The sequence below is a fragment of the Branchiostoma lanceolatum genome, chromosome 19 (genome assembly GCF_035083965.1).
Source record: "Branchiostoma lanceolatum isolate klBraLanc5 chromosome 19, klBraLanc5.hap2, whole genome shotgun sequence".
NCBI lineage: Eukaryota > Metazoa > Chordata > Leptocardii > Amphioxiformes > Branchiostomatidae > Branchiostoma > Branchiostoma lanceolatum.
The window spans coordinates 4783495-4800649 of NC_089740.1; the positions used below are offsets into that span (position 1 = coordinate 4783495).

Below are 17155 nucleotides of genomic sequence, written 5' to 3' on the forward strand. Positions count from 1 at the left end.
CAGAGCTACAAGACAATGTGCTACCTCTAATAACTAACGACCAAATGTGATGCCCCACCCTTTAAGATAACGACCACAAAATTTCAAAACTACTTTTCCAGTACAGACTTTCACATAAATCATTAACCACATTTGTTTTAACGTTAACCATTCACCAACCCTAACAACTTATTGACTAGATTTATTAATCCTACAGATAATTATCCTAATTAGGTTAATAACTCATTGACAATATGACCTGGAAAACCAGGACAATGGCAAGTTTCTTTAGTATACTTAGACAATGAACACAATGTAAATGCACATGTACAAATACAAGAATATTTTCAAAGGGCTTTGAAAATTACCTAAGCCTTCCTTTACAGTGCCCGTGATATGGGAAGAATTCTGTCAGTTATGATCAGTTACATGATGACGAGACAAGTGTGATACTCTCCTTTGTGTGCACATAGAATGATGATGTCACATGTCTAAGGAGATAGAGCTGCTACAAATGTACATGGATATTTTGTGTCAAGATCTGGTGCTGCAAGTAGAAGACGATAGAGCAACATTAACAACATTTGCCCTCTTCATTTGAATCAAATACCGTCTCTCTCCATTTCCACCCTGAATCTAATAATGGACTGTTCCTGGTCCACACAGTCCAATCAGAGGAACGAGAACTTTTCCCACGTCCACGGAACATTCCTTCACCATCTTTCTCGTCATGACGTCATAGAAACGGACGACGCCTTGGTCGGCGTCCACAAAGATGCCCACACGTGAGCCGCAGTCGTCCCCATGGCAACATACGACACTCTTCTCAGCCCCCTCTAGTGTTCCCATGGTAACTGTGACGGTTGCCATGGTGTTTGTGGCGCGAATAATGTCGTTCTCGTCGCAACTGTCATGGCCGCTGTCTACGTCACTTTGTCGGCGGAGTTCGGTTTGAATCGCTCCCTCGTCGGCGACGCCGACGCAGGCTAGGAAACTGTTACGTCCAACGTTAATCTCCCAGTAATGGCGACCGCTGGTGATCTTGACGTCACCGGTTACGTAATGTGTTTCCATGGTAACGACATGATTGACGGAGTTGCCGGGACGAAGCTTGGCCGGCTGCAGGACTGAAGTGAGGGTGCGTCCTTTGATGTCAGCCCGCAGAGAATGATGGTCGTAGTTTTCCTCCAAGTCGAAATGTAGATCTGCAAAATTCGTAGAAAATTATTCATCTTTTGTTGACATAGAACCCAAAGGATAAAAATGCCAATAAAGAAAATTAGAATGACAGAAAAAATTACTGTTGATGCAATTTTGTCTTTAAGATTTGCTTTAGAAAGAAATGGTAATTGTGACATTTTTTTCCAATGGCTAGAAAATTTGAATTTTATTTAAGTCAGCGCCATGTTCTGGTAGAACCTGAATGGTTATTCGTTGTGACAGTTATGATATAACCAATGACAGAGAAAAATATGTATAACTGTTTATGCAATGCTGTCTTTATGATTTCCTAACGTAAGGAATGAAAATTGTGACTTTTTTCTAATGGCTATTTCACAATTACGTTTTGAGTAATATGAAATCAAAACAAAGCCACACTTATTAAAAGAATCACATACCAGGTGATGTTCTTATAGTTCCGATGTCGCTCCACGGACCCGGTCCCGCTACGTTGCAGGCGCGCACGCGGTAAGCATACCACGCGCCCGACTCCAACTCCGACAGCTCACAGCGACAGGAAATGACGTCATCGCACCGGATCGTCTGCGCATGCGTCGGTGCCTCTGATGTCCCATCATGCAAGTCGGCGTCGCTACCTATCTCCGCCATTTTCCAGTACTGGACGTCGAGAGAGTCGGTTGGTGATGACGTAAGAGGGTTCCATGTGACGTCAGCGCGTCCATTCTGAGACACCATGGCGTCGTTACACAGAACAACCTTGTTTGGAGCTGAAAAATCAAAAAGTAGTTTATAAGAACACGATTGTCAGTGCGTCGATGAAGGTTAGACATCCAGGTAATAAGATACACAAGGTAACAGTTACTCAAGCAACTGGATAAATTTGAAATAACGGTCAGACGTTCCGGGTAACAGCCATTGCCTTTCGTCAGTGACGAGTCACTGACCAGTCACTGACGAAAGGTTTTGTCAGTGTTTTCATGAAAAAATAGATATACTTCTTCTTTCCGTTGAAGCGATCGTCTTTACCTTCCTGAAGATTATGTAGCCTACAATAGTCTTCTTTGTCAAGATAAGACTTTGAAATTCACACTTTGAACATCATGTTTTTTGGTAGACAAGATCATCAACTTATTTCGAGTGTTTTCTTTGTATTGGAACACAGCTCAAATTGCATGCGCACAAATATGTATTCTACCAACACAGTTGAGCTTTCACTCTAAGATCATTTACTGATTCGAAGACTTTTTACTTTACAGGTTTATAAGTAGTAATTCAGTCAAGATTGAGAGTGAACCTCCTACCTTGCATAAAGTCCAGCTGAGAAAGCATTTCCTCCTCCCTGGTGATGTCAAGGGTCAGCGAATCACCGGTCACGTCCAAGTCTACCGGGAGGGCCATCTCTGTCGCCTCCTTAACCCTACACACAGATATAAAATTATGAGTTAGCAAAAGAGGAACGTATATCACATACATAAATGTTGTCAAGTAACAATAACAGTGCAACAAGCATCATCCACTTCTTAAAGGCAACCATACCAATATTAGGGCCCGAAAATCGGATTTTGAAAGTCAATTTATTTAGTCATTTCTATAAATGAGTAGTTCAAACAACACTATCATAATGTATAGCGACGTCCATGATGCAAAATTATGAATTCGTTGTAATGTGAGAACTCACTGAAAATCGTCGCCGGTTTTTTTTTAGGCTCGCGAAACTATATATATAAGGGGATCATCGTATGGCACGTTTTTGCACGGTTTTAAAATGTATCAAGTTATTACACAAATGTGGTAGACAGTGTTAGTAAATGTCACTACATTCTAAATTTCAGCATCTTTTTTATTTCCATTTTTTGGTCCCTAATATTACTATGGTTGCCTTTAAGACTGCGGTCCCAAACGTGACTGAGTCTATACCCCTCCCCTCATCACCAATTTACCTGTTACAGAGCCCCGTGGCAGTCTGGAGGAAGCAGGCGTGGTTGTTCTCCTTCAGGACCTGTTCCACGTACTCAATCAGTCCCGAGATCCCCATCATCTCGCGAGATTGGGCGAGAGCAGCTTCAAGGTCACTTTCTTGACCAAACATCACCTTTTCCGCTTTCTCCAACAAGACTGACTTCCGGTCGTCCAGGACAGAGTGAAGAGAGTCGATGGCTTTGACGATGTTGTCTTTCACCAAAATGGCTGCTTTCTGTAAAGAGGAAAAACAGTTCAACCTTCTCCGTGCTGCCTAACCCCATAGCCTATGAAAATTTTGTGCCAAACGGCTAGCACAGCAGATTTAACATGTTCTTTTTTACACTGAGGTCGATGGGCGCCGCCATTTTGACTTGTGACGTCAGGAGTCGGCCATTTTGTTTACCTTGTTTTGCTCTACAGAATCATAACCTCTATCAGTTTCCAACATCTTAGTTAATGTAGTTCACAGCGATTCGATAAACAATATGATTGGGCAAACGAAAAATGACTAAGCTACTAGAGTTAGAGGGGTGAGTATCTAAAATGTTAGTTTGTAAGTTTTTCCGTTCGCGAACCTTGCTGTTCTCCCTCTTCTCCATCACCACCCGTTTTTGTTCTTCTACCTTTTCCTGCTTGTCTTTCAAAATCCGCAAATTTGACCGCAGTTTCTCCTGTAAGAAATAAGATAAACAAGATTGGTAACGTAAAAATATGTTGCCATGGCGACGGTGGTCTCTGTTAATGTTTGCGTTTTAAGCTCACATGCAAATGAGGACCTCACTTGCATAGATTATAGCAGTTTATTGCCTTCTCTACCCAAATAACACAAGTTGTCCAATGTATGAAAGTCGAGTTATTGTCACATTCCTGTAAAATTCCTAGAATTCTTGCAAACTGCACACATTATATATACCATTAGACTAGCCCCAGAGGCGTCGCCAAAACCTCATAATCTCAAAAGTGCCAATATCTATGGATTTTTTTTTCTGATTTTTTTTTTACTGTTTTTAAAATAGATAAAATGCAAAATTTCAGGAATGTTAGGGGAAAGAAAAAAAGGACTTACTTCGATGTTTTTGTAAGCAGTGTTCATGTTGTGGAACTTGTGGTTTGCATGCGATCCTCCCAGCTTGCACAAGTGGCATACGGGCCGCTTGCACGCCAGACAGTACATGCTAACCTGAAACAACATTAGGAATGAAGAGCGACACCTTGCATGCAACAATATATAACTGCATGAATTTAATTTGTATGTTTACAACAGCAGCAATACTACCACCTATGTGAATATGTAGAAATCGTACTACACAAGTGAATAAGGCATGGATGATATTTCACGTAGTTTAGTTTACCATAATCTGCAAGACAAGCACACCACCTTGCGATTGACAAGGGAAATGATCTTAGTTAACGCCTCAAGGGCGAACAAAGTTTAAAGTTAGCAATAAACACATTGCTGTATACACATTTCATCGATTACTGTTACCGCTAGTGTTTGAAACTGAAAACAACCAATCATAGCATAGAAGGGATGTTGTGATTGGCCAATGGCTAATTATATCACGTATGCGCAATTGTTGCTAACCTTTTCCGTCTCGTGTTCGGGGCACAGCAGCGCCTTCGGGCGGAAACTTGAAGTAGGGCCGACGTACTCATGCTGGGCTTTGGGAGTCCCCCAAATATGGACAGTCTGGAGATAAAAAAAAGAGAAAAGCATTAGATTAGAGTTTTTGTTATTTCACTTTTTGGCAGACAAGGACAACGTGGCACTGCACTCAAGTTTTTCATAACTTATTCTAACAGTACCGTACAGAGAACAATATATCCATTTTTTTACACCGGGGTGGAGTAAGGAAAGTCGTGTAAGTGCCTTCCCTAAGGGTGCAACATCGGTGGCGTCATGGGGATTCGAACCCGGGACCGCTTGGTTCTGGGCCGAACACCCTGCTGTTACGCCACACGACCCCATAGATTATAGTTCTTCCCTGCTATGTGAAAAGGCCGGTACCGCAAGTTCTTGCCAAAAACGAATTCCCTAGGAAATGCGGCTACGCCCCTGATGCGTCACCAAAATAGGTTTTTGAGTGGCAAGTGCGCAGACCGAAACGAGCGGGACGTGTGAAATGATTGTTGGTGTACCCAGGGCATAAAATCTTTTAATTTAAGAAAATATACCACCCGCAATGTTCGAGCGTTTTAACAATAACTAATACCTCAACAAGGGAGTCTCCTAAATCCCATAAGTACCGCTAATCATGTGAAATCATTCCGAAAAAATGCGTCTAATCCTAAAAACATGCCCTGATAAATTACACGTCAATGGGTCACAAAAGGTGTTATTCACACATAACATGTTACTGCACTCTCTCATCGAGAAAAATACAATGGCTAAAAGCACGTATTATCGGCGCTATTACAGCTCAAATTAGTAGCATGGGTTTTAATGTGCTCTAATTAGCACAAAAAGATGGACCACTGCATGGTTGGATCGGCGCACGAAGCTATCTCTACCAGACTAACCGCGCCGGCTATAGTGAGAACATTTGCCGGATACTTTGGCCATGGAGGGTTTCATTCGCAGGCGCAGTTAGGGTTGCCTATTTGACCCTCTCTCCGTAGCCGACTCCCTTCGTACAATTGACTCTATTTGGTCAATTTCTACTATTTTCCCAGCGACCCGCGGAGGCTGGTAGAGCCTAGCACAAAGCACAAGGGACAGGATTTTCCAATCTTTACTCTCTATGATAGACAAAAACTAGAAATGTAACATTTGCAAGCAAATGCATGATGTTTACCTTCACATGGGCTAAACCTTACAAACTACTGCTCTGTTAATTCTTACTAAAAACGCATTCATATATGTGATGACTAGCACCATCTCTGTCCTAGCTCAGCATTTGCTACATAATTAAAAACTAACACCACAGGGTGTCTATTATGTATTTTACCAGTAACCATGGTGACAGATCTTTGGTTCAGGTCATTGACCTTATTTGTTTAGAACGGAAGAAGAAGAAGAAGAAGAAACAGAGCAAAAAGAATATGTTTCCTTTCCATAAAGGTTAACATAATAACGACTGTCTCATCGTTTATCTATGATCTTGTATGTGGGTTTTTGTGTGGACTTCAAACTAATGCTGTTTTTTTCCGATCTGTCATTTTGCAAATTATCACAGGGTCCGATAAGCTAATAACATGTAATTCATCGGTGATTTCCCTCTGATTGGTCGGTTAAACATATAATACTAACCGAACCTTGATCACTGAGTCGTTATATGCGTCATCGGTGCTTTCTCTCTGATTGGTCGATTAAACCAATAGAATTAACCGAAAACCTTGAAATACCGAATCGTTACACACGTCATCGGTGCTTTCTCTCGGATTGGTCAGTTAAACATATAGCATTAACCTCACCTTGAAACACTCGTTACATACGTAATGCAGTGCCTTCTCTCTGATTGGTCGGTTAAACATATAGAATTAACTTCACTTTGAAACACTCGTTACACACGTCACGGTTGCTCTCTCTCTGATTGGTCAGTTAAAGAAACAGAATTAACGTCACCTTGAAACACTCGTTACAGAAGCTGGCCTGACAGTCCAGACAAGTTTTGGTGGCATCCGCAGGGGGGCGTTGCTTGCATGCTTGACAGGGGATCGCCCCGGCTTTTCTGGCTTGGAACTTGTATCTTTCCACGATCGTCTCCAGGATGAAATTCCTGAAGAGAACATTGTTGCAATATGAAGTGAAATTCCTTGCTATTTTCTCAGAGGAAAAAATGTGACTAAAAAGTATTTAGAAGGGGTAGAAATGAAAGTTACCCTACCGTAGCTATGTAAAGATTTGAAAAAGTAAATATGAATATTGATAACGGAAAATGATAGCAACAATATTTTTCGGACCCCATTGTATGCTGGGAGATGTAGGGCATTATGGGTAGCTACATGACAACACACAGTATACCTCAGACTGGATATAGTACTGGGTATAGCATGTTTTTACCCATAGTGCCCCGTGCCTCACATCATGCAACGGGGAAAGGGTTTAGGACCAATTTTCTGTTCGGACGCGCCCATAGTTTGTGAAAGATCAATCAAAATTACAACATTGGAAGTTTGGGCGATGAATAAGAAAATCCTTTGTACACAACCAACTTTCGGTGACCGTCAGAAATCTTCCGGCTAATTCTGACTGGTACACTTTGCACTGCAGCTATAGGCGTCGCTATTAACAGATACAGTCCCACACTTGGTTGTGTACAAACAGAGTCTTTTTATCCAGTGTCTTTCCAATCTGATGAAGCTATTCACGGAAGTTTGGGCAATAGTTTATACATCAACAACCTTACCTGTATAAGCCGTTGATGCCCTTGGGCCCAAGCTGTACCCCCTCCTGGCACTTTGGACACGGGAATTCCTTCAGGGGTGGGGGAGACTTGGGGCCGGTCGGCGTGGATATTCTGGAGACACTACTCTTCCGGCGGAAGGAAGGAACCCTACACAACACATAACAGGACAAATCTATTATGTGTATATGAAAAAGCGCCCCCTGTCAACCCGAATTTGTATTGCAGCAATACCAGTTTTGTATGATGTTTCGCGTCAATATCAGAGTAAGAAATTTGGCGAAATTTACAAAAAACAACCTTTAAAATGACGTCAGTTTTTGCACTAGTTGCACCATCGAAAAGAGGATGGGATATTTTGACAACGCCACACAGGCGGGGTGTTATCATACCTTTGAAGAGTCCCGGGTGTGGATCCCCGCCTCTGTCTGGCGGACCGCGGGCTCTGCATGGGGCTCTGTACGGCGCTGAACAGCGGTCCTCCCGCCAGCGTGCCGGGACTGTCCCGGTAAAGGATGGCCTTGGCGCATCGGTGGCAGATGTTGTGCTGACAGGGCAGGACTAGGGGCTGGGTGAACAGCTCCGAACATGCCGGGCACTGAAGTTCTCGCTCCATGTTTGCAAAGCTGGAGAGGTCACTGCAATACACACAAACGTACAACATTGATTAACAGGCCCACCTCTAAGGTGTCGCCAAAAATAGATTACGGCTCTTGGTGGTAAAAGTGCAGATGTTGACACATTGGCGCACCAAATCCGTTCACTTTTGAAAGATCGGCCGGAGAGGTTCGGTGTGCGTCATTCCACCGTCATGCATGTCACACACAGTATGCTAAAACAAATATATAGTAAGCGGTAACTGCGACATTTTGCCTTCAGGCTAAATCTTAATTTTGTATTTTTGCAAGGACAGGTATTGGGAAGAAACTATGGAGAAAGAGTTGCATACGATCGCTCAAAAATGCAGTCTTTCCAACTCGTAGTTTTTATTTGTTTGGTTTCGGCCACTTACTGCCAAGTTTCCTACCTCACGCTGATGTTATTGTACTAAGTCAGCATGCATATGGACCGCACGTGTCAGGGAGGGCCTCTAGCGGGTTCTGTAATTTTTGCAGATGTTTGACACATATCTTACTGCAATGAAATAGTTGCGAGAATGCCGATTTGATCCGTAGTGGGAAATGATACCGAGAATCTTCGCCATTTTTCGAAGTGCCCTAAGCACCCCACGAACTTGATTACTAGAGGCTGCACTAGGGGTTTTAGTCATTACTAGAGGCTGTAACAGGGGTTTTAGATATTCTCTCGCTCATGATCACCTCTGCAGTTTGTAAACAACATAGCGGTCATAGTTCAAACAAATTTTGCTTACTCAAACAGGATGTTAAGTGTTTACACGTTACAGTATACCACAGTTAAGCATGGCACTACTTACATGCTATGTGACGTATATGGCAGGCCTAACCAAGGATATACAAAACATTTGCGTCATATGAAAAATGATATTGTTTTAGTTTTCAACGATACACTGTTGACATTTTTTTGTACGATCATGACTGATACCTTTATTTGTTGAAAACTAAGCGAAAGCTTTTCCATTGAAACGACTAAGGTATGGTGATAATTACTGCACAATTGAAGGTAGGAACTTTGCTAATACATGTGTACTTTTTCTTAAGTTAAAGGGATGGGGCCGCCCGGTTTAACAACTTATAATTATGTCCACGTAGGGCAAAAACCTGCATGAAGTAATTATGGTGTTTGCAGTGTGGGGTAAGGTGTTTGATAACCTCTTTACCAGGAATAATAATTTCCTTAAAATCTATTTCCATTTATGTCCAGGTAGTTTCTTATTCAAATACTTGGCAGTATTAAACCAAGGTAGTGTGCGCATGCCGGAGCATTACTTCTGCTTGGAGAGAAGGTAATGGCCTTAGCTGACTGGTGCCAGTTGTAGACTGTACCACACCTTCAAGATGGGGGTGTCATTCTGTAATATAACACTATCTAGAAATGCTGCTACGGTGTCCAAAATCAACTTGCATTATATCGCTCATACTAGCAGACGACATGCCAAAGCACGTACAAATGCATCCAAGGGATCTTGGCTTATAGCTGCGAACACACGGACACATTCAACCGCAATACCTCCATAAGAGGTGAACCTCCTTCATGGAGTTAACAAATTAGAAAGAACAACAAAAATTGGCCTCTTACCCAGAAGAGCTTGTGCTCCTCGATCTCGAATCTGAGGTTCCCAATGAGCTGACTGGTGACGGGATGTTTCTGTCGCTCTCTGGTGAAATCGGTCTTTCGGGAGGCGATTTGAAAGTAGGCATCGGGATACGGCTGTGCTGGCTGGACGGGGTACCAGGAGTCACTGGTTCGGTTCCACTCCGTGAAGACCTTCTCGAAAGTGTCCTGCGCACCTTCTAATAACACAGAATGAAAATAATTATTAGTTACAGATATACTATTACATGTAATTTTGTTCTACAACATTCTTTGACAGATTCAAGATTTTCACACGCAAAATTCCTTCTATATGTACGTTTTCAAGTGTCATTTTTCTGAAATGGAGAAAACATAGAAACAGGTTAATACAAAAAAAAGAAGAAGAAAAAAAAGCCACAGGAAAAAAAGAAGAATAAACAAGCCACGAATCTTTAACCTCATCCGAAGAAAGTGGTTCTGGACTCGCGCCAAAAACAGAGTCAGAGTCCTCGCAGACGACATCATGAAGGTTGCCATGGTTGTGACAGGTGCATAGCGAAATGGCGGGAAAAAGTCGGACGAATTCGGCCAAATCGTCGTCCATTTCTGTCTCATCCTCCATGGAATGAAACATTTTTGGAACGTACAATTTTCAGCGTGCAACGCTGTCTGTGGCAATTTCTAACCCTACCAATGAATGGCTAATTCCCATGTGAGAAAGGTAACGCTCATTTCAGATTCTGCGGGATTGGGAGGGGGGCATCCGTAAGAACTTAAAATACACCAACTAAAGATTCCCATCAAAATACATGTATATCATAGCTAAAAATTCAAACGTCATGAAAATCTAATGTTCTGATTTGTAGAAAATATCTTAGTCGTTGTAATTAAAGAAACAAAATTGGGCTAAGTAATTAAAAAATTATTGGCCCCCTTTGTAAAATTTAGGATCGTCCGTGGTGTTTTGTTTCACAAGCGTCCTCTGTAACCGCTTTGTCATTACAAACATTATAATGTTCGCAAAATGTGGCATAATAACCTAGTCCAACAAGAAAGGCGGTAGCAATTTAAAACAATTAAACTTTATGACACAAAGCCTTAACAAAAGAAGCCGCGAGCAATTACTGACTAAAACTCTGTTGTTAAAAGATTTGAAAAAAAACTTGAAATAAACTAAAACGTTGCTATCAGGTCCAAAATAAGTCAATCTATGTGTCATAGAAACTAGTGTATAGGATATTGCTTATTACACACAATCTTGCCCACCCCCTCTAGGGAACAATTAGTATCACTAGATTCCCATAAGAAAGACTTAGAATTCTGATAATTGTACAAAAAAGGTATTTACAATCTTCAGACAATGGCACAGACAATGTCTATTATTGCCGCCTAGTTTCACACCATGTCTTTTGAGTATTGAATTACGCCCCCCTCCCCATTTAGTCGGTCTATCACTTGTATAACATCTTACGTTCCTTCTTTCCTTCAAGCGTTGAAATGTTAAGATGTTGCTTTACATGTAACTGTATACTTACACGAAACATCTTGTAGACTTGACCAGTAAGGAAGATTTCAAGAAGGTAAGATTGGAAGAAACAGAAGAAGACAGTAGATTGTAGCTTCACCCAGTTCGACTCTCAGAATGGACGATTTTCTGCACCTGTTGTCTCCAAATTTGCAAGCGAATATTTTAAGAATGGCGGGAAATTTAGCCGGATGGCGGGAAATGCTCTGAAAGACAGCTGTATTTACTAAACCTATCATCGAAGGCACGGACATAAACTTGTTAGTTCAGCTTTGACTATAGGCCCGATTTAAACACGCGTTTTTGAGTCGAATCAGCGAATTGGAGTCGACACAGAATGCATATGTGTAAATCGGGCCATAACAAGTTGCATATATACTTAGCGTCGTTAAATTTAAGTGAAAAAGATGGCCATAACGTGATTTCTTCTCATTTTTTTCTCTTGCGAACAGCTAAGATATGTTTATGCAGACTCTAGTAGCTTCGATCAAGCTCCAAGTTTGTGAACTAAAAACAACAACAGTTTTGGGCAAATAATCCGGAGCTTGTAGGCTACAAGACAACAAATTTAGACTAGCTTACATGCCTCCATCGGATGCTGTATAATTGACTCAACACTAGTTGATTGGTTCCTTAAAAATGTGTAGAGAACGAGTCTATGACCCGATATACACACGTGTTTTTTGAGTCGACTCAGGACTGTGCAAGGAGAACGCTGGGCCACTCAAGTAGCGTTTTCTAGTAGGAAAACTCCACTTCAACAGTCCAAAGCTCCACACACTACGTCATCGTGCAAAAGCAAGGAACAAATGCTAATGACAATCAACACTGCACGAAATGGCCTCGTATCCCGGCGTATACGTACAGGGATTCTTCCGGAAATATTCCATATCCCGGTGCGGATTTAGCGTATCCGTTAATTTTATCGGATACGCTAAATCCGCACCGGGATATGGAATATTTCCGGAGGAATGCCTGTACGTATACGCCGGGATACGAGGCCATTTCATGCAGTGAGTTTATACTGCAAAAAGGTACTATATACAGTTACTAGATATTGGAGATTTAGGTGTATCTCTTCCACATACAACAATCTATCAACAATAGAAGGACTAGAAAATAACTGCATATGGTTTGTTATCATATGTCTTCTAACTGCAACACGAGAATGCAACCATTCATCCCTTGGTTCATTCATTCATTCATTCATTCACTCATTCATTCATTCATTCATTCACTCAATTAGTTCATTGGTTCATTGGGCAATATTAGTGCCCGAAAATCGGATTTAAAAAGTCAGTTCATTTAGTCACTTCTATACATGATTAGTTCAAACAACACCATCGCAATGTATAGCGACGTCCATGATGCAAAATTACGAATTCGTTGTAATGTAACTCACTGAATATCGTCGCCGGGGTTTTTGTAGGCTCGCGAAACTAAGGGGATCATCGTACGGCACGTTTTTGCACGGTTTTAAAATGCTCAAAGTATGAAGTTACCACTTAAATGTGGTAGACAGTGTTAGTAAATGTCACTACATTCTATATTTCAGCATCTTTTTTATTTCCATTTTTTGGTTCCCAATATTGCTTTGGTTGCCTTTAACAGAAATTTCGAACACCCCACCCGACACATGACTAACATTGATAGTTGTGAAACGTGTACTAGTATCCCAGACAAGTCCATGGCCTTTGTTGCCAACACAAAGCAAAGTTCGCAGTCCGGGACTGGCTATGCATATACAAGTAGACATGATGTTATGAAACGCACATACATCACTACACACGAATTGAACAGTCATGAGTGACACAGTAGGTCATTGTTTACACAAAAACGTTGCTGACATGAATTTGCATGCCATGTTTTCGAAGTCGCGATCTTTTTTTTGGAGTACAATGTTTTCTTCCATACAGTATTTCATACCTTTGACCAAAAGTCACGTTTAAGATCGTGTCAAGAAAGCTTGTGGTTTACGTCGGTAATTTTCAACTCCCTAGCCACTCCCACACAAAATGATATTACATATCGTAATACATCTTGAAGATAGCCTGAATGCCAGACCCCAATCTCTGTAATACATATCGTGAGGATCTAACTCAGGGGGGACTGCTGTAGAATTTCCTTGCGGGGCATGTTGGCCCTAGAGCCGAGGAGTTGGCCTGGGTAGGCCCTGGAAACAGTCTGGCATACAGGCTACACGGAAGAGGGATACGACAAAATATCTTAAAGTTTGGAACCCCAAGTGCTATTGGTAGGGCGAATGAAGTACACGAATGTATGTCCAAGCAAAACATACCTCCATAGTATTATAGACAGCAAAAACGTTGTGGTTTGATATTTGCAACCAAGGTATGTTGCATAGCGATTATTGTTAAGCAAATCAAATATGCTGATCACAATAAGTTGTACAATTGTTATTGTGATCAAATTTGAATTGATAACCGATATTTGAGATATTTGGTCCATGCTATAAGATATAACACCGACAGTTTGCTTGCAGTAGCTAGTATGTGTGATTTGTCATGTTTGTCCCAATTCTCAATTTTATACAATATTCTTGCCACAGATAATCACAGAATTATGTATATACTTGGTTGATAGTAACACTACTGAAAGAGTTTCATCTACAAATGTTTAGGTAACCCTTTAGCAGATGAAATAGCACAGACTGTGTAGCTTAAAACACAGTTTACATATAGATTTACCAACTATGATGAAACTATATTTACGGAACACAAAATTATGATATCAAAACACACGACCTACCTGTACACTGCAACACCAAAGATGTTCCGCAACAAAAATGAAGAAACTTCTCTTCAAGCGTGTTATAAAGACACTATATCTGTAGCCTGAGTCACTTTAAACAATGATATAATAGTTACAAGTATAAACATTACCTGTTAACGTAGCTGTGAGTCACTGTGCACTACCCGTGTGAACTTTGTGTATGGTGAGTGTACTTAAAAACGGCTCATTTTGGGGGCATCTCATCACTATAGGGGTGTACCTTAGCTGAATATATTTTCTTGAACGTAGAAAAGTTTTATCTTATATCATATATATATATTTTAACGACATAACAGTATTTCATAAGGTATACATTGAAGAACGTAGAGGGGGTTGTAGTATTGAAGACAGTATGCATAGTTTTAAGATATTCAAATTCGAAGTCTCCCTAATACTAGTTGGTAGAGTCCGATCTGAAAGGCCTTGTTCCCATTTACCGATCTATGCACCCGGCTATTATTTACCGTAAAACTGGGTGCAACGGTGGAAGGTATTGATTGCACAGTATACTACGTAGTTCAACAAGTATGGCGTATCAAATTTCAAACGGCTCAACGGGAACAAATATAGGGATGACGTAACTGTTAGCACCTGTACCTAGACTCCCCCCATAAAAACAAGGGTTTGAACGCCTAAAATCCTTTCTTAGTGGAATTTTCTGTTGAAATCTGGGCAGTTTAGGGAGGGTTTGGTAGGATAGATTCTGTATTTGTTGAATTAGTTTTAAAGAATGACCTTTCTCCATCTTGTGGTTTTCCGCCCCCCCCCCCCATGACATAGTGGACTGATCTTTGTAAACTGGCTTCTAGTCTTTGAAGCCTGGAGGACCAATCCAAGAACTTTGGTTAGGGAGAGGTTTTATTTGCAGACTAGCCGTATAGAATTTGTATAAAAGGTTTTTATGGTCTGAAGTTTTGATTCTTGAGATAATGACACCATCTTTTTCTACATTGTTCCATAGGGTTACACGTATAACTGGCATATATGTCCCCGATAGTATAGGGGACACGCACAGAGCGGTGTTGAAAACTGTGCAAACAACTGGGCCACGTCTGCAATACTCTCTGTCAGTACTATGTAATTAGAGGCTTACAAATTGGAGAGGCGTACAAATAACTGGTTTTAAACTTTGTCTCGGGGTATAACTAAGCTATAAATAACTGTAATAACGGCACATGAAAATCCTGTTTAAAAGCTACCTACAAACAAATGTTCTTATTGCATATAATTAAAACACTTCAGTCGAACATCAATGAATCTTTTATGTTTCTTATTTTGATTTGGAAAAAAAAAGATCAAGAGAAAAAGACTGTCTCTCGCTGGATGGTTCGCTTATTGTATTTGTTATTCTTATTTTGAAAAATTAAAGAAAAAAAAAATTAAGAAAAAAAGACTGTTCTGCCAAGTTCTGGAAGCTATGTTTTTAAAAACCGTTATTGTTCAAATTGACATAAGAGAGCTACGTTAGAATTTTTGAAGCACCTACCTCGAGACCTACAGTCCGCTTTCGCTGTACTTGGTCATATATGTTTTATACAAGGTCAAGGTTAAGATGTTGACACTATTCCTATACTCTTTAACTTGACACTTGTGTCTGTAAGGCCTAAGAAAAGTTGTGTTTTAGGTTTTCCTGAAAAAATTAGGGTCGGTAGGTAGGGATTCTCTCTTTTTTTTTCCTTTTTGATTTTGACCTTAGTGGTCCAACAAATACAGTTAAACACTGTAATACTGGAATGCGTCAGGGCACTGGTATTTTCGATATGATGTTATTATTATAATTATACAGATACACATTGTATAAATATTGTTAAGAGAGTGTGAAATATAGAAAGTCTGTAACGTCGTGCAATCTTGGATTCTATTTTCAATTTTCATCACTCAGGTGTAAGATTGAAAATTTTATGTCCCTTGCTAGAGGTTGGCCGAAAGAAATTAGGCATGCGTCGGCAAGTTTTTTTTTTCTAGGGTCGGTCGGGTAATCGGAAACAAAACATTTTCCCTAGGCCTAATTAGTGCCCATCCCCTTGAAATTGAGAAAGGGCGGTACAAGAACTTACCTGTGTGCGAAAGAATTTGTAAATACTGCATGTCAAACAAGGTGGAAGACGAAACACATTTCATGTCAAGTTGCCCATTCTACGACCACGAAAGAAATGAGCTGTTTAAAGAGGCCACCATTTTGCATCCTAATTTCTCCACGTTTTCTGACGAAAAGAAAACTACTCTCCTCTTAACATCACAAACCCCACATATTACAGAAAAAGTGGGATCATTCGTCTTCCACTGTCTCGCAAAACGAAGCCGAACCCAATAAGTTAGAACTTAGTGCCAGTAGTTAAGACTAGAGTAGTCATATGTTATATTGTTCATCATCATCTGTCCGTCCACTCTGTGTTACATGTACATGTACATGTAGTTGCAATTAGCCTACGGGCAGGCATTTGCAATAAAACTTTCCAATAAGAAAATTGCACTGTCATCTGATTTGGAACGTAAACACTGGCGTAAGTATAGCCATGTTGTCGCTACTACCGATGGTCGGAACCTGATTGGCGTAAGATGCCGAATAGCGAGAAATTACAGTCTGTCTATAGTTCGAGAACACGGACACAATTAGTTATGGATAGATACTGTTTAAAAAAAATCCAAGATGGTCGCCATCTTTTGCCGCAAAGCTTGATGGGAAGGCAATGCTTTACCCTTTCTCTGATTGGCCTGATTGGCGTAAGATGCCGAATAGCGAGAAATTGCAGCCTGTCTATAGTTCGAAAACAAGAGCACAATTAGTTATGGATAGATACTGTTTTTAAGAAATCCAAGATGGCCGCCATCTTTTGCAAGGCTTGATGGGAAGGCAATGCTTTAACCTTTCTCTGATTGACCTGTTTGGCGTAAGATGCCGAATAGCGAGAAATTGAAGTCAGTCTATAGTTCGAAAACAAGAGCACAATTAGTTATGGATAGATACTGTTGTTACAATACTCTAGTTAAACTCTGAACAACACACGTTTAAGGACCTCTATGCCTTAGAAACATGTCGAAAAGTCAATAACTGATTTGTGTAGCTGCCTGTTTTTTGTGGCCAGGTATACATACAAACGAAACATAACGTTACATACGTGTATTGATAGAAGTTTGGGCTTTTGAAAAGCAT

At 40.7% G+C, this 17155-nt stretch overlaps 1 protein-coding gene across 4 annotated transcripts; it reads right to left on the bottom strand.

Moving 5' to 3' along the window:
• Nucleotides 1-225: 225 nt before the first annotated feature.
• LOC136425251 (E3 ubiquitin-protein ligase TRIM36-like) lies at nt 226-14185 on the bottom strand. 4 transcript variants are annotated; one of them, XM_066414067.1, is made up of 12 exons: nt 14112-14185; nt 9687-9901; nt 7862-8107; nt 7473-7619; nt 6689-6842; nt 4709-4813; nt 4190-4303; nt 3699-3794; nt 3102-3355; nt 2463-2578; nt 1599-1928; nt 226-1184 (listed from the first exon to the last, which is right to left on the bottom strand). In XM_066414067.1, the coding sequence occupies exons 2-12, from the start codon at nt 9806-9808 to the stop codon at nt 616-618; spliced, it is 2253 nt and encodes a 750-aa protein (XP_066270164.1). In that variant the 5' UTR covers nt 9809-9901; nt 14112-14185; the 3' UTR covers nt 226-615. The 4 variants fall into 4 exon arrangements, with proteins under 4 accessions (XP_066270164.1, XP_066270163.1, XP_066270162.1 ...); XM_066414066.1 differs by lacking the exon at nt 14112-14185 and adding an exon at nt 13978-14096; XM_066414065.1 differs by lacking the exon at nt 14112-14185 and adding an exon at nt 11219-11354.
• Between the last annotated feature and the right edge of the window lie 2970 nt (nt 14186-17155).

What these genes read in the sequence shown, in the direction of transcription:
- LOC136425251 (XM_066414064.1), bottom strand. Translation starts at nt 10,317, where the DNA reads ATGTTTCATTCCATGGAGGATGAGACAGAAATGGACGACGATTTGGCC. An exon ending in CCGAACACGAGACGGAAAAG is followed by an intron (nt 4,304 to 4,708) that starts GTTAGCAACAAT and finishes ATGTTGTTTCAG; the next exon opens with GTTAGCATGTACTGTCTGGC. An exon ending in CTGCTTACAAAAACATCGAA is followed by an intron (nt 3,795 to 4,189) that starts GTAAGTCCTTTT and finishes TATTTCTTACAG; the next exon opens with GAGAAACTGCGGTCAAATTT.